General features: G+C 36.8%; 1 protein-coding gene across 6 annotated transcripts in view; it reads left to right on the forward strand.

Annotated features, from left to right (window-relative positions):
• Positions 1-22,642, forward strand: part of LOC117411407 (pleckstrin homology domain-containing family G member 1-like) — a 119,744-nt gene that overhangs the window by 87,925 nt on the left and 9,177 nt on the right. For all 6 annotated transcript variants that reach the window (XM_059025220.1, XM_059025221.1, XM_034018883.3 and 3 more), the window contains 7 exons: positions 13,395-13,495; positions 16,017-16,086; positions 18,351-18,397; positions 20,674-20,824; positions 21,146-21,277; positions 22,040-22,222; positions 22,457-22,552. In XM_059025220.1, the coding sequence (XP_058881203.1) occupies positions 13,395-13,495; positions 16,017-16,086; positions 18,351-18,397; positions 20,674-20,824; positions 21,146-21,277; positions 22,040-22,222; positions 22,457-22,552 (780 nt within the window). The remainder of the gene's footprint in view (positions 1-13,394; positions 13,496-16,016; positions 16,087-18,350; positions 18,398-20,673; positions 20,825-21,145; positions 21,278-22,039; positions 22,223-22,456; positions 22,553-22,642) is intronic.

Below are 22,642 nucleotides of genomic sequence, written 5' to 3' on the forward strand. Positions count from 1 at the left end.
CCCACCATATCCTTTTGCCCGCATCTCCTGTTTGCCTTTCTTCCCAGTGACATGGCTTTGCTTCCACAGTTCAAATCGTTTCTTTGTACAGGCCATGACCAACAGGAAGCCTGGGCCTTTTCTGGGGGACATCCAGGCCTTTTGAGATGCGAGTCCCTGGGAAGTGTTCTGTTTCCGTTCAGACAGTGCCATAGATGCAGTTGTGATGAAAAGAAAAATAAGGGTAGAGAAACAACAAACTCCTGGGGGTAGAATGTTGCAGAAAAGGCAAAACTAGATTCTACAGGGGAAAAAAATTAATTGGTTGCTGACTCAAATGCTTTTTTGAATAATAATTTCTTGTGGACCATTACTGTACTGTGAAAAAAAGCAGGGACTTTTATCATCTCATGACAAGTGTTTGTTGCTTTTTTGGTTGTCTCGCGGTACATCAAATCTCTGTTTTGTAGAGTCATTCCCAACAGTGATATGGTTCTGGGACTCAAGGTATTTAATGATTTTCAAATTAGTAGATCATATTGGTTAAAAGGGCCAAGCCATTTGAAACACCTAAGTCTTTCTGTCATGGGAACAAAACCCAGTGAGTCATAACAGTGAAGTGCAAAGTTGTGAAGCTGGGTAGGTGGTCCGTCAATAACAGTGAAGTGAGCATCATTACACAGTTAGACACAAGCAAAAACCAAACACAACAGGAAGTGGTAACTCTGGGAACTTGCTTAACGCATGGGTGTGTTTGACCACATTGCCCTAACTATAGAACTGTAGAGGAAATTATCAACCCTAATCTAATAATAGTCTGTCATTCCTTTTTTTGTGAGTGTCTTTCCCACAACACTAATAGTAAAAGTTGTATTCAGGAAAACGTATGCAAGAAACCTAATTCTACCAAATAAATTCCAACTGGCCTGTTGTAAATCATACCACTTTCAACTACACAGTACAGTAAGTAAGATGCACTACTGTAATTGCATCTGACTGCTACATGACAAAATTTGGGGAGTTGTTTTAACTAACCTGCGTCAGAGGAGAAAGATTCCTCTGGATTTTTGATCTACTTGAATTTTCAAGAACAAGGGACTGATGCAATGTCATATAAAAAGGTGTTCTGATTTAACAAATAAAGAACTGAAAGGGGGAACTAATAGCTAGTGTATGTTGCCCAACAGATGTTGGTATAAAACAGAAGTTTCCCATAAGCAGTTTAAACAAAAGACTGGGAAATAATGCCCATTAATAATAAATTGACTGTAAAAGAAAAAAAAAAAACTTCAAACATAATGAGCCAAACCACGTAAGTATTTAAAGACACACAGTAGATATTGGAAGTTTTATTTTGTGACATGTTCGGTGCAAGCTCTGTTCTTTCCTTAGATTTAGGTAAAACAGGTTGAAGCCCTAAGACTTTGAAGGACCTGGGTGGATCAATTTGAGTGTATTAAACATATTACAGTAATATGGAATAAAGCCCTGTAAATAGTAATTTCCAGCAATATAAATAACAATACGATTACCATGTGAAAGACTGATGGAGCAGGATGTTTGTACATGACCTGTTTACTGTATAGGCAGTGCCACAGTTGAATGTTCTGGATGAGCTGTTTTTTTTTTTTTTTTTTCTTTTTTTCATGCACAGGGTGTTTGTGCAGGAACCTTTGGGAGTAGGCAGGATGGGTAATGTTCACCACAATTATGTCAATGAGCCTAACTAATTATGATGCTATAGAGCTGAGGACTTGTGCATCTGTGCTACATCCGCCATTTTGAGAGCTGCTTAATTGAAAGTGTTTTGGCTGTGTAGGATAAAGGCTTTGCATAATCAAACACAGACTTGTACACTAGTACGCTGTTTAAAATGCATAGTAACAAAGCTGCCCGCACCAGCTGTCTACATTATATTAGAAGGATACCTTTTATATGGTATCCTTCTAATGAGGTTAAATGTCTAAGAGACACAAATGGCAAAATCATAGATGAAGAAAAAAAAAAGCAAATATATTAAATGATTACTTTTCACAGGTTTTTACAAAGGAGGACACAGACAACATGCCCCACATGTCGACCTGTTCCTATCCAATTTTAAATAACTTTAGCATAACAGAGGCAGAAGTGTTAAAGGGACTAGGAGCTCTTAAAATAATCAAATCCCCTGGGCCGGATGAGATCCTCCCAATAGTACTCAAAGAAATGAAAGAAGTTATTTACAAACCGCTAACCAAGATCATGCAACAGTCTCCTGACACGGGTTGTACCGACAGACTGGAAAATAGCAAACGTAATACCGATCCACAAAAAGGGAGACAAAACCGAACCAGGTAACTACAGACCAATAAGGCTGACTTCTATTATATGTAAACTTATGGAAACTATAATAAGATCCAAAATGGAAAATTACCTATATGGTAACAATATCCTGGGAGACAGTCAGCATGGTTTTAGAAAAGGGAGATCGTGTCTAACTAACCTGCTTGATTTTTTTGGAGAATGCAACATCGACAATGGATAATTGCAAAGCATACGATATGGTTTATTTAGATTTCCAGAAAGCTTTTGACAAAGTCCTGCATAAAAGATTAATTCTCAAACTGAACACAATAGGGATTCAAGGAAATGCATGCACATGGATTAGGGAGTGGTTAACATGTAGAAAACAGAAAGTACTGATTAGAGGAGAAACCTCAAAGTGAGGTAACCAGTGGTGTACCACAGGGATCAGTATTAGGTCCTCTGCTATTCCTAATCTACATTAATGATTTAGATTCTGGTATAGTATAAATTATAGTTAAATTTGCAGACGACACAAAAATAGGAGGAGTGGCAAACACTGTTGCAGCAGCAAAGGTCATTCAAAATGATCTAGACAGCATTCAGAACTGGGCAGACACATGGCAAATGACATTTAATAGAGAAAAGTGTAAAGTATTGCATGCAGGCAATAAAAATGTGCATTATAAATCATATGGGAGATACTGAAATTGAAGAAGGGAACTATGAAAAATACCTAGGAGTTTATGTTGACTCAGAAATGTCTTCATCTAGACAATGTGGGGAAGCTATAAAAAAAGGGGTCACAAATGGAGATTAGATAAAGGGGCATTCAGAACAGAAAATAGGAGGCACTTTTTTACACAGAAAATTGTGAGGGTCTGGAACCAACTCCCCAGTAATGTTGTTGAAGCTGAAACCCTGGGATCCTTCAAGAAGCTGCTTGATGAGATTCTGGGATCAATAAGCTATTAACAACCAAACAAGCAAGATGGGCTGAATGGCCTCCTCCTTGTTTGTAAACTTTCTTATGTTCTTATATCCACCTCGGATGACAGGAGACTGTATGATGTGATGTCATGCCAGTAGATGGTGACCTTCATTCCTGGTAACTACATGATTGTGAAACCAGTTGAAAAGTGTTGCCAACAGTCACAGATTACTCTAAGGCATATGCTAGAGCAGGGGAGTCCACTCCTGGTCTTTGTTCCAACCCTGTTCTAACCTGTTTAATTGAACCAATAAAAACCTCCATACCTGTTAAACCTGGAGTGAAATCACCCTCCAGGACCGTGATTGGATACCACTGTCATAAAGCTTGTCCAGAAGGATAACCTCATCGTACTCTATACCTAGTTTATTGGTTGTTTTCAATAGAATATGTTATCCTTTTTAGGTCTGGTACATCATAGTCAGCCCTGCAGTAAAATGTGAACCTCCTGCAGAAGTAAATTGGGCTGTTCATTTATTTTATTTTTTTTATCTGAACATATCCATGCCTTACTAAAGTTAGGAACGGTTAACATATGAATAAACCTTTTTTTATTTACACGCACTTGTTTGAGTATGATTTAGATCATCTGTGATTTGAGAATTTGTTTGGGGGAAATGAGAGTTTTTCAAAGGATAGGACTTTCTGAGTTCCTTTGCTGGTGGGATTCCTTTGCTTTGTAGGTTGTATATGTCCCTTTTATTATGCTGCCTGTTTCAGTTAACAACTGTTATATTTTCTGCTGACAGACAAACCACTGTAAGCTTAATGTGTTTTGAGTTTTAAAGCTGCTTAGAAGAGTCTCTCCCTCCCTAGAATGTATGGGGCCAGTAACCTTACAGCCAGGGATTTACTTTTAGCTAACTGACGTGTTGGCTCCTGTTTGAAATTAACTGGTTCCTCTTTTATCTAGGTGTCTGCTAATGTTGAAAAAAGTTTCAGCATGCATGACTATAGGACAGGTCTAGTTTTGTTACAAAGGCTATGGGTTTTAAGCAAACACTGCCAAGCACTTGTACTAATAAATATAACTGGATGTATTGAGTCCTTGTATTTTAGTGGTTGTTAGGGATTTTCATTTATAAGTTTCATCTATATGTTGGTGTTAGTTTTTTTTACAGTAGTATGTGAACAGTGTGTTTATTTTTTCTATCCAATATTTAGTTTAAGTTTTTTCCACATACACATAATATTGTTACATGATACATTGAGAACACTATTTAATTTGGTCAAATGTATACATTTAGTTAGTAGCTAAAAGAAATATTGCCTCAGAAGACATTTGATGTTTATTTTCACTAAACCTCACAACAGTGTACTAGTTTCTTCAGTTGTATTTGTGTTATGTGGAACCTTCACAGACACAAATTAGTAGTTGTGTGTGTGTGCGTGCGTGTGTGTGTGTGTGTGTGTGTGTGTGTGTGTGTTTTTATTTTATTTTATTTATTTATTTTTTGTTTCCGATACTTCTCAGGTTAAGGTAGAGGTTAAGTAAATCAGGTCATGTTTACATTAGCAGGCTTGGCATGAAACATAACCCTTGGACAACTAGAAACAGGTTCATAGATTGGACAGAGGCCCTGCTAATCCTGGATAACTTTTTGAAGTTTTGTTTAACTTTTGAAAAACAGCATATCAGTATAAGATCCCCCACAAAGCCAGTTCCTGCCCTGTGAAAGCAGCTAAGCTCCCCAAGCAGATTAGTGATAACTGGAATATCCTAGAGGCAATGACTGAATAATCGGCTTGCTGTAGTATGTTTGAGTCCTGAAGGTATTTTATAAAACTACATTTAATTTCATTAAACCATGCAGTTATCACTTGAGTAAGTGGGAATTGATGTTTTGTTTTATTATATCTCAATTTTTAATAAGTTAGAATTGATAAAATGTAGGTTATTGTATGCAATTGTTTTTAAAATCTGATTAGTTGTTGTGGTCTCATTTCTTATGCTTTTTACCTATGCTGGCTAATGCTATGGCAATAGCTCAAATTAAAATAAAATGTAATAAAATTACAAAGCAGATGCAGTAAGGCTCCCTAGATTAAGGTCACCAATATGTTCCTCTAGTCCAGGGATCTCCAACCCTGGTCCCGGAGAGCCCCAATCCTGCAGGCTTCTGGGTGTCTTTACATCATCAATGGCTAAAGATCTGGAACACCTGTTTATCTTTACTCATTAAGCCAATAATTGGTGCAATTAAGTAAGAGCTTGGTTGAAACGAAAACAAGACGACCCAGTAGCTCTCCAGGACCAGGGCTGGAGACCCCTGCAAGTCTAGTCCAACAACTTTGGAAACTTTGGATTGAAGAATATATAATAATAAAGTTGACCCAAATCTATGAACTGTCTTACATTTTTACAAGAGTGGACCTTGTAGTCTAAAAATGATGAAAGCACTTGCCAAAACATTAGTCAACTGGGCTTGGATTTTAACTTTTCTAGAAATAAACCATATTGTGCAAACTCAACCTCAGAAACCTTAATTACTTGTGTCAAACATGAATACTGTGCATCTCTGAATACATTTTTGGTTTGTTCTTGTCAGCATTTATCCTAGGCTTGGCAACTCAATTTTATTGCATAACTTATAAGGTTTATGTTCTGTGAACTGGAACCATCAAATACATTTTGTCTCATCTAAGATTGATGAACATTGAGTCCTAATGCCATAATTTAGAAGAACAATTTCCATAGTGATTTATTTTATGTGGTAAACTCTGTACCTGGCTCTCCCATAGTTTCTGCCTTTTGAGCATCAAAAACAACAGCCTTTGTTTAAACTGCCACACCCCATGTATTACACATTGTGAGGTCATTTTGTGACCAGAGTATGAGTGACAGCAAGAAGGGGGATTCAGGCAATGAATAATAATAATAATAATTAATATTATATTTTAGTCACCCGGTGAAGATTGCAACATTACATTATCCTATTAAAATCTTTGTTTAAGCATTTTGCAACCACATAACATTAAGTTATTGCTATAATCCAACACAACACTTTGCAGAGATGAAATGTAGATTTCAGATGGGATCTCAGAAACCTGTAGCAGCTAGAGAGTTTTTGAATGTGCTGTATCTTCAGTTTCAGAAACACCACAGTCCAATCCCAAATGCTTACAAACATAGATTGAGCAAATTGCATTGTAAGAAATGCAATTGCTAAAAAGGTGTGTTATACATTTGTAGGGACTGTACTTACTGCCAGCTGTCGGAAGACCTGCTGAAAATAATGTTATGATTTCCGGTAGGTTTGTTGCTTTGTTTTTGGTTTTTTTTGTAGAGGTTGGTGATGTACAGCGATGGCCAAAAGTTTTACATCACCTGGAATTTTATGATTGAGATATTTAATGTATGTAATTCAATATGTTAACGTAACATTATTCAGAAGGTTTCTGTAGTTTATGAAGCAACATATGTTAATTCTGTAGAGTGATGCAAAACCTTGGACCATAGCTGTACATCGGCATGTATCACTATGTTGTGGCAGCATAGCATTTGCAAACAGTAAAATATCAGATTTTTTTTTTTATATAGTAGTTACAAGTTGAGGAGGGAGAACCATGTTTAACATCACATACCATCCATTAACTGGAGACCACATGCAGGGGTTACTTCAGTAAATCTTTAGCTTGGTTCTGAAAGCTTGAGGTTAAGTACCACTTCTGTGCAAGGACAGCTATTGTAAGAAGTGTGCTATAAAAGAGTGGGGTAGTAAAAGTGCTTATGGACCAGACCGACCAGTGGCTCCTCATTAATTCAGCTGGCCTTTGACCTTGAGCTTAGGGTCATCCAGAAGCAGATGTGCCGGCTTTGTTGCTGGTTAAAGTGTTCCTGAGGCAGGTACTGTGGCTGGAGCAGGTGTGTATCGGATCTGTTACACAATGATGGAGGGGTACCATCTGTTTGGGAGAGCAGTGCACGGGTGCTGATGGATTGCAGTGTGCTTTGTTTTGTAAATAATTCTTGCCTTGGGAATTCAAACTTCTTTTTGTATCGTGTGACAATTCTGTGAAGACTTTATTATTAAATATGGGACCTGACATTTATCTTGCTCTAAATCTCATTTGATTAACTGAATCAATTTTGGGTGTAGGATTGGATTAGGCCAAAATAATAAAACCAAGGTTAGCACAATGTTTTTCAGATTCAAATAAATTAACAAAATATCAGGAAGAATATTTTCCAAATGATGGTTTAGGTGAGGAAACCGCAAAATCCTACAAAAATAACTGGATATGTTAAGGTACAAATATGAAGAATGCAAATTCCTACAACAAACTAGCAAATACTTTAACCCACCTTTTGTTCACAACCTTAGCTGAATCTAGACAAACTAAAGCATTGGCACAAGCATTTTTCCAAATACAATTTACATTTTGTCATGTTAAAGGGTCCATATACAATCTTCACAGCTGTAAAGATTATTGTATGCTTTTCATACACTGTTGCCTATGGTTGTCCTGAGTTCTAGTTGTAACCATGGGAACTTCAGTTAAGACTTGAGTTTGGTTTATTGACCAGTAAAGTTTTACACACTACTAACAAGTGTTTTGTTTTTTTTTTAATAGGATTGTTACTTCTATTTTCCTAATTAGCAGCTAATAGCTACAGCTGTTGTGACTACAGTGTATCCCAAGCAAACCTGACAGAGGGTGAATGCTGCAGCTTAAGAAGCAATTAACTAATTGCAGTGCTGGGTTATATAAATGCAGTCAAGCAACATTAACATAGTGTACAGTGGTAGACACTAGGAATAGTGGAGGCAAAGTTGTGGCTTTACCAACTTCAGAGAAAACATTATGAAAGCACTACTGTGTTGCTTGGTTTTCCACACTGTGTGAATAACAAAATTACTTTTTAATAGGCTCAGAGTACCTTTTAATGACACGTTTATGGTACTGTTGAAAGTATAAAACTGTTCTGACCAGCAGCCAAAATATGTAGACTGCTTACATCTGTGGTGGGCTTATCCAAAAAGCTGAATGTGCTAGGACTGTCCTGCTTTTGAAATGACTCTCTTGAAGTGTGGGGTTAGGGTGTTTTCCCACTTTTGGAAGAAAACAGGGCCAGGAGCCTAGAAAGTGCTGCGAGTTAATGTTGCAGCCTTTCACCTCGAGTTCTGAGTTCAGATCCGGCTCATGTTCCCAACTTTACCAATAAATCTGCATAATTGGTAATCTCTGGGGGAAGATGTTGTATATTCATGAGGACTATTACTTTAGTGATTTATTTAATATGATTTTAAAATGAATAATTACAGCAGTCTAACAAAAATGCTCATTTTATAATGTCACCTTTTAAGACTTTTTTGTTTTTAATTTTAAAATCGTTAACATTAAGTTATTTCCTCTATTTTTGCTCTGATATGCATTTTCCTTGTGAAAATTTTGAACAGTACTCTAGCATCTAATCACTAAAGGGTCCAATAATTGGATCCATATGAACAGAAGGTCACTTCTGTCACTTAGCAGATCCTGAGCTGATAAACCCTGCACACATGATTGCTCAGCTGGAAAAATAAGAGATGGCTGTGGTTTTAGTTTCATCTGGTTGAGTTTGAGGAATACTTGAATTTAACAAAAAAAAAAAATGGAAACATGAGCTACATGTTTAACTTTTTAAATTGCTCTTTTTAAATTACTGTTTGCGTTGTCTGGAAACCTTTTAGAAAGCACATGTAGTTTTGCTTCTTCTTAATGGACCCTTTGTTGAAAATGTAGAGACCATACGTGGTTTAAAAAAATAAAAGTGAAACACAAAAAATAAAACTGTCAATAGGTTTTGAAGGTTAAGCATGTAAAATTGCATATGTTTCCAATAATGCTGTTGTGATGGGTACTGTAACCCTAATGTGGTAAATAGAATAGAATTATACTTTTTTTTTTTTACTTGACATCATGATTTACGCCTACAGTTCTGCAGACTCATGTTCTCTCATATTGGCCTGTACATCAATGTTGAAGATACTTCACATTTTTGAAAGCTTACAGTGCTTAATCAAATGTCTTTGTACTATTAGAAGTGAGTTTAGTTTGTGTTGAGAAGCACCCTTTAGATTTTATAAGCTTTGCTTTAATTACATTTTAAAACCCACTTACATCCAACAGACATGAGCTGGTGTTCCTGGCATTAAACCCTTCCTGTGAATGCTGGCACTTCCAGGCCTGAATGGGACCCCTGATGAGCAGGAACATTGTGATTTCTGTGAAAAGAAAGTGTGCTTGTGCTTTTGGTGTCATGGCTCTTACAGTGGGGGAGTGAGAAGTACAGAATATGCTTTGGAGAATACTTTGATAGGCATCAGGACTTTTTATTCAGACAAATCACACCACCTTCTTTCAATGGATAATTCGACTATTTAGCAAAAATGTTTTTCAGGTCACAATCAAACCTTTTATTTTTATTTATTTATTTATTTATTTATTTATTTATTTTTTTTATTTTTTTAAACCAGCAACTTCCTCTGAGGAGAAGAATCTTTTTTATTTTTTAAAGCAATGCTCTGTTCAGGCTCCAGCTACATAGTTTTGCTGAGGTAGAATTTCCGTATAAGGATGTCCCTGTTCTTATCTCTGCAGAGTTCTGTTACATATTGGAAAAAAAATGCAGTGCATCACAGGTCATGCACAGATGTATCAAGGCAGGAGTCTATGTTTAACAAATCTCTTAACGGGTAGTCAAAATACATTGATAATAGCACCAACTACTGTGGATTGTCTCTTGTTTCTTGTAGCCAGGCTGTTGGCATGTTCACGTGTTGCATCTTGAATGAGTAAAACAAGCAAGGTTTGTTACTTTGCTACTGTCAGCATTGGGCCATGCTTTGAATCTGCCTTAGCTTGTCTGTCAGCAAGAGCATAGCTTCACCGCTTCCCAATTTGTGACAAGTCCTGTCAGTCCTAAGAGCTTATCTGATTCTGAGTAAAGCACTAAAACATGGGCGTTCTACTTAGCATTATAAGATAGATTAGCATTATAAGGGCCAACTCATAAACCGCTGTACAATGTCTAAAATGAGCCAGCAGGGAGTTACTAATAAGCAGGTTTGGCTCTTTTAAATAAGTGGAAGTAATAACAATAATAAGAAAGAGATTTAAGACTTTTAAGAGCTCTACAGTATTTCAGAGTTGGTGGCCCATGTGTTCATGGTGTAGTTAAGATATGAAACAAAATAGTTAAAGCTTTATCTGTGGAGACATTGAAAAATATATATTTATTGTTGAATCATTTGTCTACTTTTATTAAAGTTATACTTCACGGTTTGTGATAAAGTATAAAGTGATGGATGACAAAGGGATAAATGCAGGTTTGCAACAGTTGTTGTTGTTGTTGTTGTTGTTATTATTATTATTATTATTATTATTATTATTATTATTATTATTATTATTATTATTATTATTATTATTATTTATTTCTTAGCAGACGCCCTTATCCAGGGTGACTTACAATTGTTACAAGATATCACATTATTTTTACATACAATTACATTATTTTTTACACATTATTTTTAAATACAATTACCCATTTATACAGTTGGGTTTTTACTGGAGCAATCTAGGTAAAGTACCTTGCTCAAGGGTACAGCAGCAGTGTCCCCCACAGTATTGAACCCACGACCCTCGGTCAAGAGTCCAGAGCCCTAACCACTACTCCACACTGCTGCCCTGTAACAGTTGTAACAGTTAAGCTTTAGGAGTGATCCATGTATGCTTTTATTTAAAGCCAAGCTGTAAACTTGTTTATGGTGTAATCATCTCATCTTTGCACTCCACACAATGTGTTTTAATCTGGCAGAGAGTGGAAGTTCAGAGGGAGCATAGAAGAGGCTGATCCCATTCTTTAGATATGAGATATATGGCGCGACTAAACTTCTATCTACTCCATCTCAGTCTGTGCTGATAACTTTTAAAACCACTTGTGTGTAAGTACTCCCTAAAACTTCAATAATATCTAGGTCTTTTTACTTTTCTATACCGGTAATGTGTGATGTACAGGTATGCACAAAAGTCATGATTATCCTGTTTTGGTTAATTCAGGAGAATTAAAGTTAGTGAGAATAATAGTAATGGTAGAGCAGGGTATTGGTTCAGATCCTATGTTGCCAACTGATTGTGTGTGTGATCTTGGTCTACAGTGGTAACTCTGTGATAGTTGTATGTTGGGTTAGTCACAAGGATGTTGCACCTGTGGTTGGGCTGTCGTGTAAAGAAATATTGGTGCTGTGCAGAACATAGATTGTTGAAGTATAAGGTCAACAGGTTCTTTACAGTTTTGAGATGCCAAGCATGTTGGGCCATAAAACAAAGACCTTCTTTAGGATTTTAAAATTCCTCTGGGCAGTTATCAGAAAAGGGCAAGAGAATTGACCTTGGTTTCCTGGGCAGAGACAACTAACAACAAACTTCATCCCCTTTGAGGGAGCAAGGTTACACTTTAAATAGCCCCTTTGTCTTTTATGAAATAGCTGTATAATTAGTAATTATAATGATATTTTGTATTGAAAAAAATGATTAATTATCCTCCGCCAAATAACTTAATTATAGTTTCTGTATTTGTATTGAATTGTATTATTCCTTTTGAAAAAAATCAACAAATTGTTGTGCATCAGAAAGGAACAGTTTATCGTAGGTACAGCATATGTACAGTATAACATCATATCTAAGAATGCTGTCTGGGCTACTCAGCATATCTACAGTTCTATAGTTATTTTGCTAACTGAGTTTGCTATGATTTAGCCATTTTTTGTCTTCCAGAGTTTCCCTATTCAGGAGTTACGGCTGCTCCTTTTATATTTATGTACCTAAAGCCTGTGAAATATCCGCTATATTGAAAGACATGTCTGTCACACTGAGAAAGCGCAGTTCACCTTTTGTGCATGCAGAGCAAATAATAATGTCTTGTTAAGGTGATAAAAGCTTTATGCACTAATGACTGTTAATGAAGGTGCTGACAGCTGGATGAAAAAATGCTGTGCCACCTCGTCATGCTTTTCACCATCAGCTATGCCATTTCATTATTCCCACAGTCATTTACCTGCTTCAAATCGTCAGGAAAGATTTCACCATAATTTTTATTGTACTTTACTTTTTTTTTCTCCCTTTGGATTTTTTTTGTTGTTAACAAAATAGAACTGTATCCATTGCTAAATTCAAAGGATCATATTCCTAAAATTCCCAGCCTATCCAGGAAAGGATATTATCGCCTAATGTAGTGCTGCATTTGTATGTTCAGTAGAATACTTTGTCATAAGCTGTGAAGACACCTGACCTCACTTTGAAATAAGTTCTGTTGCCAACAGAAGCTTAAACTGGCATTTTTGTCTCCTGACCCCAGATGAGGTAATGCAATTACTGTAGGTCCTGTCTGCTGCTTTGTTTGGGACTTTGTGGTTCAAGGCAAAGAAGAGCTGGGATACTGACTGTTTTCCTTGTAGAAAAGCATATTTTAGTCTGGGAATGGTTGTCTTGGGTTGGGTTCTGTACCAAAATAACACCTTGTCTATTCTGAGAGCTAGGCATGCGGATAAGCTATAGAATGTTGAGCTGCTCCATAGACAATACCCATTTAAAGAGTTTAAATTAGAAATGAGGGTCGGCATGTACGCTGGGTGGAAGGGTGGTCTTTTCCTCCAACATATCTGTTGCTTACCTCATTTAATTACCAGTGTTCACTTTTCTTCTTCTTATAATTTTTTTAATTATTATCATAGTTTTCTATAAGTTGGGCAGCAGTGTGGCATAGTGGTTAGGGCTCTGGACTCTTGGCCGGAGGGTCGTGGGTTCAGTCCCAGGTGGGGGATACTGCTGCTGTACCCTTGAGCAAGGTACTTTACCTAAATTGCTCCAGTGAAAACCCAACTGTATAACTGGGTAATTGTATGTAAAATTAATGTGATATCTTGTAAAAATTTTAAGTCGTCCTGGATAAGGGTGTGGGCTAATAAATAAATAATAATAATAATAAATAATAATATAAGAAATTTCTGTTTGTTGCTGACAGAACCTGCATGTGTAATTAATTATTTTCTTGGTGTGTTAAAACTGATATTCTTATTGCTCAATCACAGATTCATTATTCCTTTACGGCAAGATATTTGTTGTTGTTTCTTAGCATTACCTATCCCTTTGTCTCCAGGATTACCTTGACTGCATCACTGACCAATCCCGGCTTGCTCTGGGGACAGAGGAAAGGTCAGAGCTCTTTGGCAACATTCGTGATATCTATCATTTCAACAGGTAAGTGGGCAGAGCTTTCCACAACTCTGCACAATCACAACACAGATTGATTTAGCACTTACATGGCAGTCCTATGAGAGGAATGCAGTGGGAGATGCTAACAAAGCTTGACAGTGACAGTGGGGAACAAAGCGTGGGATACAAAGCGTGGGATCCCCCTGCAAATGGGGTCTTTCTGTACATTTAATCAATTGCAGCTGGATCTAATGTCCAATGTGCTTTGTGTGTGCAATTATTGTGTCTCTGATTTATTGTGGTGTTTGAATGTTCTCTTTGTTGTTTATGCACTTTTTTGTCCAATAACTCCTTAAGGAATGAGGTGATTTGTTTTTTCATGGGGTTTCCCCTGTGGAATAAACATGACTGCTGTGAGTTAAAGGACTTGCAATGTAATACTACATATAAGGAAAGCCAAATATAAATAAGGGTCTAGTTTTACTAGGAAGCCTTTTAATTTTGCGTGAGTAGATGAAAGCCATTAGGAAATGTTTTTGCACTGTTCATGTTGCAGCTGTTGCATCCTAATGTGATATTAGAAGCCTATTTTAAACTGCACCTTTTAGGACATGAGAAATAATTATTATGAATCAAATTTTTCTGTATAAGCTTATCCAGTGCAGACCGTAGGAGCAAGGCAAATCACAAACCCCCCCCCCCCCCCCCAGCACACCCCAATAAAGTACACACTTGGTACTATGGAAGTACCTCCGATTCTAGACAGCCAAATAGTCATTGAGCACCATCTATGACCGGGTTTGTGATGCTGGCTCTGATCCACCTGGGTTTAGCTTTAGACCACCAGCATGTATATTTTACTTAGACACCCAAACAGCTGTCAGATGGAAATGGCATGTAGCCATTTGCCAAATGACAGAACCCTTGCCTCATGCAATTCCACATATGGAACGTTTAAAGGGTTGGTGGGTAGTTTTGAGACCTTTGTCTTTTTTGTTTTCATAGCTTTCTGTCCATGTTGAAATTAAGACAAAAAATGATTGAAACAATTGCATCATAAGCAGCAAAAATAGCCTCAAAACCAAATCAAAAAGCATATGTGTACAACTATTTTGCTTGCTTTTTTATTATTATTTATTTATTTATTTATTTATTTATTTATTTATTTATTTTAATCAATAGTTTTGTATTTGTGACGTGCTGAGAACTGGTTTGCAGTGCTGCAGCACGGTGTCTGTTTTCTTTTAGTTTTAGTTGGGTTCAGAAGGATTTTAAAACTCTGGCTCAAAGAACTTTAGTACACAGAAGATCTGAATAGTTTTGTGTAAAGCAGAGCAAAAAGGGTAAAAATAAATAAATAAATAGAATTAGGCGTTCTGAGTGAGAATATTATTGACTCTAGAACAGCTTGATACAGGAATAAAGCATCAAAGGGCTTTATCAATGCCATCATCAATTATTGATTTAGGATTAAGAGGATTTTATGTCACAAAGTGTCATCCTTGAGTGCATGTTAAAGTAGAAATGCCAGTTATTCACACAGCTTTTAGTCCCTTTCAGAAGTGTACACACCTCAATTAGAACACTAAGCCTGTGAAATTGTATAGTAAAGAGTCCCTCTACACAAGTTGACTTAAGTATGAGGTCCATTATTGCCCACTTTGAATTAGCTTCTTTTTTTTCTTCTTTTTTTGTGGTACTCAAAGTGAAGCATCTAAAGTCATTAAAAGATTGATGTTTGCCTTTCTTTTTTGGCCACCTACAAAAAGGCACAGTATGACAGAATTAAAGCCGGTAATGTTGATCCCAATGTACACAGAAATCTGAGTGTAGCCTCTATTCATCCATCAGTATTTTTTTTTACTTAATTACAGCTGTTGTGAAACTCCCAGTTTCGTGCTATCAATCTTTCTTGGATAGTGTCTCATTAACAAGGTCCCAAGGTACATCCTGGAGGTTGTGGCAGGATATCAGATTCTGTGTTCTCTACTTTTCATAGGAGCAGAGTTAACTTTTTACTACTCTTTGAAGTCTTAACCTTGCTATCATATATTGTGTCAGACTTTCTACTTTATGTGCAATTTAGGCAGAAACAGTTTCACCTCTTTTGTCACATGCAGCTATGCTGGCATCGTGTTAACATTACTGTCCCCCTACTATTTCATGTCGGCATTTCTTACAAGAGCCGCCCATCCATGTTAAAACAAGAGGCATTAAATACTCATTCATTAGCAATACCTGTCTCTACATTTTCTTAAGGCTAAGCGTTACAACAATGCTATTCGAGAGAAATGATTAGGATTTGCCATCACAAACCATTTCAGAGTTTTCACAGATGGTCTTTTGTGCATTTAGGAGGTCTTCCATAGTTTTAACCCTGTGTACACTACTAAAAAACAGCCCTGATTGGCAGTCCAGTCTTATATACTTTAGATTTAGCTGTAGGGACAGAAGATTCATACCCTCTTGAAACATGTTTACTACTATGTAGAAAGTTGTCAAATGATTGTTTTCATTTTTTTAAATCCAAACGTATAAAATAGTAATTTTTTTGGTTTCATTGCAGTGAGCTCCTTCAAGACCTGGAGAACTGCCATGCTGATCCTGTAGCCATAGCAGAGTGTTTTGTTGCAAAGGTAAGATTTAACACACTTCAAGCTTGGACTTGTCTAGTCTGCCGGCCCTGAGGTTAACAGCTGGTATCCTTCAAACAAGGAATCCATGAAAAACAATACAGAATAACACACCTAGGGAGCTGCAGCACCTCAGCAAAAATAATTATTGTTTTAAACAAATGTTGTATTTGCCTTCAATTCTACATCTCATTTGGGACCAAAATATGTAATTGTTTTAAGAAATGTTTTTGCTTCTAGTATGAAAATGTTTTGCTTACTGTACAGTAAGATGTACATTATAAACAGCAACTTACACTACATCTCATGTGCGTGTTAAGAGTTGAACATTTTTTCTGAAAACAAAACTTGTTCCAATTATAATATTTTTCTCCCTTTTTCAGTGTTTATTTTTTTGAAGATGGTCATAATTCTGTGTATTGGGGCGTTTACATAATTTTATTTTTAAACTGTCTGAAAACTGAATTGATTGGTTCTTTCGGCAACTAAGTCTTCCAGAGAAATGTTCAAATCAAATAACTGCACAGCTGGGAATCACAGTGTGTATCTCAAAATTAAATCAACTGAACAATAGAAACAAAGCACATTAATGTTAATGTAAAACAAAAAAGGCACAGTTGGCTCTAAAATGAATACAATGTTTTTTCACATGAAGTGTCCTTGTGGGCCCAAGTTCTCAGTCAATGGCTGGACTGGCTGTAGCTATCGAGTGCTTGTGTATTTATCTTATCTTATCTTGTCGTGTTAAACACTGTTCTCCTGTAGCAATGATAATAATGCCCAATAAACATTGATTAATATGAAATGCACTTCATCAGTTTGTGTCAAACCGTAATGTCTTTCATCATTAATCTTCAGAAACAAGTTTGAGTCAATGATACTGAACAGTAAGATTAACCTGGCTGCCTGCTGGGCTGCTTATTTGGGTTATGGAAGGCAGATCACACACTTTCCTAGTACGATGCCAAACAAGATAATACAGAAGTGATGATGAAGATATCAGTGGTGCAAATAAGACTTTTTGGCAAGCAATATAAAAAATATATAAAAACAGATATAAGGTATTCAAATATCAGCCCAGCATTAATTTTATACTATAATTGGATTTTCATCTCCAGTAATATGCTTAGCGTCATACTATTAATCCCATAAACTCTTCCTTTTTGATTGGCAGTGTTTGATACTTAATTGCTTTTAATGTGCGTTGGCCATTTTTAAACTTTTTTTTTTTTTTTTTTTTAAATGTGCTTTACCTGATTTGATAAACACGCATAGCTTTAAACACTGATGGTAACTTAACCTTTTTAAAACAGGCTTTTTGTTGTTTCTGTTTGATCACTTGTTCGTTTCTGGTTCATTTCATTCATGAAGAGGTGTGTGCCTCACACACACAAAAAAAACAGGTGTGATTTTTAAAGAACCATTACAAATTTGTTTTCTTTTACCCCTCCCAGCAAGTACACAGTGCTCTGCAATTGTACGCCTGCTTATATTTCAAACATAAAATTACCTGCTTCAGCAGGTAATTACTCAGTGTAATGTCTGCTGCTTTCACTTGAGTTGTCTTCAGCTTTTTCAGCTGTTAGACTTGGGTTTGACTGTTTAAAAAATATGTTATGATGGCACGCACTCACCAACCTCAGGTGAGAAAACAGGGTGTGTGCAAAAAATATATCGAACCTGTTAACATGGTAACAATTGGTTTGTTGTTGTATTTTTTCACTGAGAAAGTAAGTGGCCCATTCTGCTGAAAGTCAATATATTGGGGTAATTACATTTGATTAATGAAAGGCACATTAATCTATTTCGCCATCAATAAAACAGGATACGGAATTAGAGAAAAAGTGTTCTTTTAGGCTATGGCCAATGTGCGAGCTGAAGTGACAATGGAATAAGCATTTCACAGTATGTAGACTTGATCACTAGGCATGGAGCTTATCCATAGATAAGATCAAGAACTACTAAAAATTGGAATCGAACAGTGCCTATTCGTAGTCATTTATGCAATAAGGATATTTACAGTAGCTAACTGAATGTACTGTACAAACGTGCCCACGTTCCTGGATTTATCAGGTTTTGAGAGTGCTTTCTTATACAGCACTTCTGAATAATGATGCTCTTGCTATACAGCCACCAATGGGGTGAACAACAGTAGTTTCTATAAAACAGGCCGATATGATGATGATGCTACTGCTGTTGTAACAGACACCAATGAAATTACAACAAATCATACAAGAATAATAAAATATGACCTTTTTGTTTTCCAGAGTGAAGATTTCCACATTTATACCCAATACTGCACAAACTACCCAAGGTAAGAAGAATGTTCTGAGAAATGTTAAGTGTAAGCAAGTATTACAAGCTATGCAAAATGGTGTGGACTAAAAAAAAAAAAGAGGGACCCAAATTGTAATACGGTTTAGCAGTGTTATAGATTAGGTGAACCAGACCACTGGATCTTCATCCAGTGGTCTGGTTTACCTAGAAATTAACAGGGATGTTTTTTTGTTTGTTTGTTTTGTTTTTAAATGCATAGGATTATATAGGGTGATTTTTTTTATATCCAGATAAAAGGAGAAAGCCTCTTTTTAATTGGCTTTTTTTGTTTTGTTTTGTTTAGTTTAACTATTTTGGCTTTAAATAAACAAAGGCAGATAAGGTTCCTGAGCTAAAGGAGTGTAACTGGCATGTGACTGTCTACCTAAACGACACAGAGTTTTGAATAATCTACAGGTAGTGGACAAAAAAATGGAAATACCTGGGTAAATGAGGGACACCAAGTATATTGAAAGCAAAGGCTTCCACTCAGGTGTGGCTCATGCGTTAATTAAGCAAATATCCCAGCATGCTTAGGGTTATGTATAAAAATGCTGGACAGGCCTGGTTGTCTATAATTATGGCTGTAAGAGGAGACCTCAGTGACTTTGAAAGAGGGGTGATTGTTGGGGCGCGTTTGGCAGGAGCTTCAGTGACCAAGACAGCTCAACTTGCTGAGGTTTCACGAGCAACGGTGTCTAAAGTGATGTCGGCATGGAACTCCGAGGGAAAGACATCATCAGCAAAGGGCAACAGTGGGCGGAAGCGCATACTCCAGGATCGTGATATCCGTGCATTAATTCGAAGTGCAAGGCAAAACAGGCAAGAAACTGCAGATCAATCGACTGCAAGTTTCAACTTGGGGCACGAGCAGCCACCGAGAACTCCACAGAGCGGGATACCATAGTGGCCCAACACTCTATTAAGTGACTTTACATTGATGTTTCCATTTTTTGTCCACTACCTGTAGGTAGATGTTTATAACCACTTAGTCTGTGATGTATAAATATAATTGTAAGCAGGCAGGAGTTAACAAAGTCCCACGTTTCACAAATAGAGCAAAAATGTGGCCAGGCTTTATGAGCCACATCTAAAGCAAATATGTTTGTCCTTGATTCATAGCGATGCTGATGTGGCTTGATAGTTTTTTAATTAGGTTTGTACATGAAGGTAGGTATTGTACATGGAGGAGCCAAACTGTCTCTGCAGTATCTGCCTGTTTTCTAAAGAGTGTTCATTCCTGTGTTTTTTATTACTTTATCTAAACCAGAATTTGATTGAAAGAGCTGAATCTAGTGTGACTCAACAGCCTGTTTACTGGGCATTTATATTAATACATGAGACAAGCAAAAACGATAAGTGTCCATCTTTTACTGAAATTGACCTTGTAAGTTACAAGCGTAATGTTAATATTCTCAAACATGTGTGAACTTTAAAACTCAATCAAAAACAAAGCCAAGTACTAAAATAGTCATAAAGACACACACACACACAAAAGAAAAACACTCAAAACATTTAATAATGGATCTTAATACAAAAACAAAAGAAAATGGGTCATCAAAAGAATGTTGGTAGTAGGCTTCACTCTGTACTTACATTCTGTTATTAGTTTTGAGGAAGAATTAAGTAGTGAAATACTGTACGATTAAAATGCTGTAAACCTCATGTGGGCTATATTAAAACAAGAGTATTGAAGTCTTGTATATACTGTAAATACATTGTCATATTTCTTACGTTGTGCTTTATTAAACAACAATACCTAATATACAGTGTAAAAAGTTTAGGAACACTTTCACTAGTCTATTTAACAAATTACACTCCTGTGCACTCCATAGTTGAAGAGGGGGAGCCCCAGGGTGGGAACCAGACAGCAGAGAAATCCGATCCATCCTGGGGAAATGAGTTGACAGACAGGAGAGACACAAGCATGTCATTGTAGGTAGTTCTCGCCTTCCCTCGTAGCCTCGACCATACAGTGGGATGATATCTTACACATATTATTTATATGCAGCTACACAATGGCTTTTAGTGGCCTAGGTTATGTTGCCTTGTTCTGAAATTTGGTATCTCTTGCTGTAGGCTATTTGTGTGTACAGAACCAATATTATTTATACTCCTTTATATACTCTCCCCCCCCCCCCCCCCCAAAAAAAAGTGTTTCCTGATATGGAAGTATTTTATTGCTTCTTGGTTAGTTTGCAGCACTATTTCTAACAATGTACTATATGGTTTGATATTTGTAGGGCACAGTTGACCTTTTGAATTTGTTTCTAGATCAGTAGCTGTGCTGACAGAATGCATGAGGAACAAGGCACTGTCCAAGTTTTTCCGGGAGCGACAAGAAGCTCTGCAGCACTCGCTCCCACTCGGCTCCTACCTGCTCAAGCCAGTCCAGAGAATCCTAAAGTACCACCTCCTCTTGCATGTAAGCCAACTTAACATCGAAAGGGGGCAGCATGGCTGTACCTAAGTCAGCCTGTTCTGCCTGGAACAGGGTTTCTGTAGACTTGTTTTACTTTCTTCAGACAGATTTAACACTGTTGACAAGCCCAGACAAATCAACATATATTATACTAAAATTATATGAAGGCCTTGTAGTTGGAATATGGAATATGCCTTTTTAGCCCTTACCGTCTGATGGGAAATTGGGAGAAACGTACTGTATGTTACTTTAGATGTACTTTATGATGTCTTGGAACTTGTGCTAGTACTGTGTGTGCTTAATATGGCTTTGTTGTTGTTGCAGGAAATAGCAAACCACCTGGACAAAGACACTGAGGCTTATGATGTAGTTCTGGACGCCATTGACACAATGCAAAGGGTTGCGTGGCACATAAATGATATGAAGAGAAAACACGAACATGCAGTGAGGTTACAGGTAAACATCTTACAGTGTTTTATATAAGGTGTCTGCAGAATAACCTGCCAACATAGTCTGTGTGCATGGGGGGAGGTTATCTTTTTTTTTAAAGGCTCCAGAAACCAGAATTAGCTGCTTAGTCCCATAGCTTCTCTGTTGGAAGCTGCTTTAACATTCTGCCGAGCCTCTACACTGCCAGGTGGCATAGGAATAGAGAGAGGCTGTAAGAGCTATGGTTATAAATTACTCTAATTTTACCTGTTGGAATTTTATATACCCTTCAAAAGCTTCTCTCTTCCGTATACTGTCTTTGGAGATACAGTACAAAAAACAGATGCACTATAAAATGTATTCTGCCATCTGGATTTTTGCGCACTCACAAATGCTAAGAATATTGAATAAGGTTATATTGTGCAGGCTATTAGTATTCATCACACCTCTAACAATTAATTGTTATTATGTAGTTTGTCAGACTGTTTGAAGAGTATAATGCTTGCTTTAACTTGTTCTTGTGAATTTAATGACAGTTATTTGCATAAAAAAGCAGCCCATCGACATTCTTTGAAAAATTTAAATGATTTGTGCTTAGTGTTTGCAGGTTTTAGTATAGTTTGTGAGATTTTTTTTTTTTTGCAATGAGAGTAAAGATTTGCAGCCAGACTTTTATTTAACTTCTATTAAGCTACAAACTACAATAGGAATGTACAAGCAGATAACTCAATGTATTATATACTGTATATATTTTTAAATGTCTATAAAGCACATTGTATTTTTTTCCAGGAGATACAGAGTTTACTTACCAACTGGAAAGGTCCGGACTTGATTAGCTACGGGGAGCTGGTTTTAGAAGGAACATTTCGCATCCAGCGTGCCAAGAATGAACGCACTTTGTTTCTATTTGATAAACTTCTGCTTATTACTAAGAAAAGAGAAGAATCCTATGCATACAAAGCTCACATTTTGGTAAGGACTGCACATTGTGGCTGGGATTAATTTATCATGTAATGTTAGCTTTCTACATGTTTTTGCAAAACCTAATATTGGTTTACCTTTGAGGCAGATCGGAAAAAGTGGCTGTGGGTGGGATTTGCCGTCAGAAAAAGTTCTGTATACAATTCAGTGGGGATTAATGATTGTAGTTGTTACCTATGTTCCAAACATTGTCATCTTTACTCTCTTTTTGTCTCTTGTTGACAGTGTTGTAATTTAATGCTGGTGGAAGTCATACCAAAGGAACCACTTAGCTTTAGTGTCTTCCATTACAAGAACCCCAAACTTCAGCACACTGTACAGGTATGGTACATAAGCAAACACAGCTGAACCTGGTGCAGCCATTGATGAGTAGACTCTGATAGTGCCCTGACTGGAAAATGTTAATTGAAT

This window comes from Acipenser ruthenus, chromosome 6, assembly GCF_902713425.1.
Source record: "Acipenser ruthenus chromosome 6, fAciRut3.2 maternal haplotype, whole genome shotgun sequence".
NCBI classification, from domain to species: domain Eukaryota; kingdom Metazoa; phylum Chordata; class Actinopteri; order Acipenseriformes; family Acipenseridae; genus Acipenser; species Acipenser ruthenus.